General features: G+C 29.4%; 1 protein-coding gene across 1 annotated transcript; it reads right to left on the bottom strand.

The window, feature by feature from the left end:
• Positions 1-1,606: 1,606 nt before the first annotated feature.
• LOC131036555 (TPD1 protein homolog 1-like) lies at positions 1,607-2,914 on the bottom strand. Its single transcript, XM_057968445.2, has 3 exons — positions 2,746-2,914; positions 2,312-2,344; positions 1,607-2,088 (listed from the first exon to the last, which is right to left on the bottom strand). The coding sequence occupies exons 1-3, from the start codon at positions 2,816-2,818 to the stop codon at positions 1,787-1,789; spliced, it is 408 nt and encodes a 135-aa protein (XP_057824428.2). The 5' UTR covers positions 2,819-2,914; the 3' UTR covers positions 1,607-1,786.
• Between the last annotated feature and the right edge of the window lie 325 nt (positions 2,915-3,239).

Genomic DNA, 3,239 nt, shown 5'->3' with positions numbered 1-3,239 from the left:
TAAAACCATTCTCAAATTTCCTAAAAATAAATACATAAAGTATAAATTATAGTACATAAGAAAGTAAATAACCATATATGAATCACTTAAATATTTATTTCATGTATATAGTCTAATGAGAGGCAGAGTTTGAAATATTTAGGGAGGTAGAGAGAGATAAGAAAAGAAAAGTAAATTTTCTTTTTCTTCTTCAAAAATACAAGTGCATTATAGTGCACTCAGCTTATAATGCAATGTTATATAGTGAGCACATTATGGATTTGTAGTTACCTAGACATAATGTGAGCACATTATATCATGCTCAAGTTATTGTTTTCTTTGGAAATTTCCAACCCTTATGGTTAGATTTTCCTTGGGCATCCAACCCAAAGTTTTAAACTAACAATTTCATTAACTGCATACCTATTACCATTTTTAATGACCACATACCTATTAGTATTTGATAAATATTTGACATTTTTTTTATTAATATATTTTGTTATGATAAAATGTAAATAAATTATAAAAAGTAATCTACAATTTATCAAAATTATATTTTTGAGATAATTAACATTAAAAAAAGTAATTGAATAATATAAAAATATATATAATGAAAAAGTCTTAAATGTTAATATTGCTAATAAATAATAAGAATATCAAAATCTTAATTAAAATAGCAATAATGTTGAGGGCTAAAAATTGAAAGTCATTGTGAATGAAGTTGGATAGGCATACCAATCTTGAGGTTACAAAAATTGAAATAATTTTTTTGATATTTTTTGACATATAGATGTATTTAAGATATCTATATTAGTTTTATAAATATTATGTATAGGTATAGTTTTGCTAAACTATTAATAAGAAATTCAAAAAAGATATAAATTTAAACTAAATTTAAAAAATATAAAATAAATACTCTAATTGAAAAATAAAAAGAAGAAAAAATAACCTTCATAATCTTTAAACTTTTTGTTGCTTGTTTTCTTTTCTCTATAATTATGTATATTATATTATTAATGATTTATGATATTATTTCATTTAAATTGTTTTCAATATGTTGATGTCATTATATTGTACCTTGCCACTCCTCTGGACATAATTACTAATCTAGTCATCAATAAAAATATCAAATTAAAAATTAAATCAAAAGAAACTTAACCTTACTTAAATCATCTAATAAATAAATGAAAAATCTAAATTGTCTTTAAAAAAATATTATTTAACATTTGAAAAAAATATAGAAACTCATAACGTATAAAGGGAGAGGAGCATTGTTGCCACTTAACAATATATAATTTCAATGCAGATTTACTTAAAAATTCTCACAATAATCTAAATAGATGAGAGAAGAATGATTCTATGTCAAACAGTTCTTATAACTTCATATAATGATATATACCACCACTTATAGATGAATACAAGTTATTATACACTGTAAGATGGATGAATTTTTATGGTTATTTCCAACTTTACAAGGTGTACTGCAGATTAAAAAAAATATCACAAATACTTTTTAAACTTCTGTCTGTGAACAATAAATCAGTAAAATGGAGTAATCCTCAAGTATAAGCATCTTTACAATTTATATTGCAAATAAAAAAAATATTATCACAAATACTTTTAAACATGTACACCAAGAACACATTTTTTATTTTCAAGAAAAACTTGTCTGTGAACAATAACTCAGTAAAATGGAGTAATGTCCAACTATAAGTAATCTAACAAGTATATCTTTTATTTCTAAACCAATAAGACAAGCAAAATCTGCAGTGCCAGCCACAGGGGCATTAACATGGAGGGAATGAGCCTAAACAAACTCAACAGATTTAACACTCAAAGGGTACATATAAGTATTTGTGTATGTAAAATAGATGGAATCAAATGGCGCCATGGGTCTTCCATAATTGACAAGGCAGTCATCATAAGAAATGCGTCTGAAATCCTTTGGATCCACCCAATCCCACGATGCAAACCACCCACAATACAGATGAATGTTTCGAGGCTTGCATTGAGATAAGCATGTGTTGATTATTGTCACTGTGAATGTGGGAATTCCTGGATTATACTCTTGACCCTGTACAATGTATATGTCATTGTTACCGCACATACCTGCAAATTTTGTTTCAGAAAACAAAAAACACCCATTAATGCAATCCATTGTTTTGAATCGAGAACAACTTTTCATCGATCTTTAACTGCATTTTGGATTTATTGGTTTACATGGTATTCCTTGATAGCCTGGTATTCTTAGTAGTCTGAGAATTTAATCAGCTGCTACTTAAAACTCTTTTAGGGTTTCTATTTGATACAGGCATGAAAAAGAAGAACATACATGAGCCAGCCAGTTTGCGTTCATCGCCATCTCCTGCAAATGCACAAAGCAATAAACTCAATGCCCTAAGAAAAGAAAATAAAAGAATTCTAATCTCTTTGGTCTTATTTATATGTTATTTCTTCCAATATAAATTTACTATAGCCATGAGAGACTAAAACATGTCTACTTAATCCCTGATTCCTTCTCATTCTCGCCCAACGCCATGATTCAATACTTTTACATTGCTTCTATGACTTACCCAACATGCTCTAGTTTTGGGTATGTATTAAAACATAGCTTTAACAACATTAAACCCTAATATATCTCTATTTACATGCACCAAAGAGAAAAAGGAAAAGTAAGCATTTTGTGAACAGATGTATGCATATCTTTACTTCTTGAACAACAAAATATTGTAAAGAAGTAATCCGAGGAGGAGAAGATGAACTAACCTGAGGAAGAGGAGATAAAGAAAATAAGGAGGAGGAGGCAAATAGAGCTTCCTGAGAATTCCTTGCGAACCATTGTTAAACAGCGTTGCACGGAGCAAGATTTTTTTCTCTCTGCAAAACACAAACACAGAGAAACTGCTTAAGATGCGTAACACGAGAGCAACGAGCACAAATAAATAGAATGGGCCACCGACTAAAGGCCACCCAAAGCTAAAGATATGCATTAAATGCTGATCTATATAGCGTATTCCCTATGATGCGCGTGAAAATGGTCAAGGTGCCAAAGGCGTTTCCTTCCCCAGCATGAGGCTCTGGTTCAATGGTTGAAAATGGTGTAAATTTTGGCCATAAAACATGGTTCAATGGTTGAAAATGGTGTAAATTTTGGCCATAAAACAAGATTCTTTGTTTGACCTGTTCCATGTTCAAATAGAGTGTTCTAGGATTAGAAGTGCTAGGGTATGAAATGACAACTCATCTTCATTAGATCTCAA

This window comes from Cryptomeria japonica, chromosome 5, assembly GCF_030272615.1.
Source record: "Cryptomeria japonica chromosome 5, Sugi_1.0, whole genome shotgun sequence".
NCBI lineage: Eukaryota > Viridiplantae > Streptophyta > Pinopsida > Cupressales > Cupressaceae > Cryptomeria > Cryptomeria japonica.
Note: the sequence above shows the minus strand (reverse complement) of the source record. Positions and strands in the feature narration are given on the sequence as shown.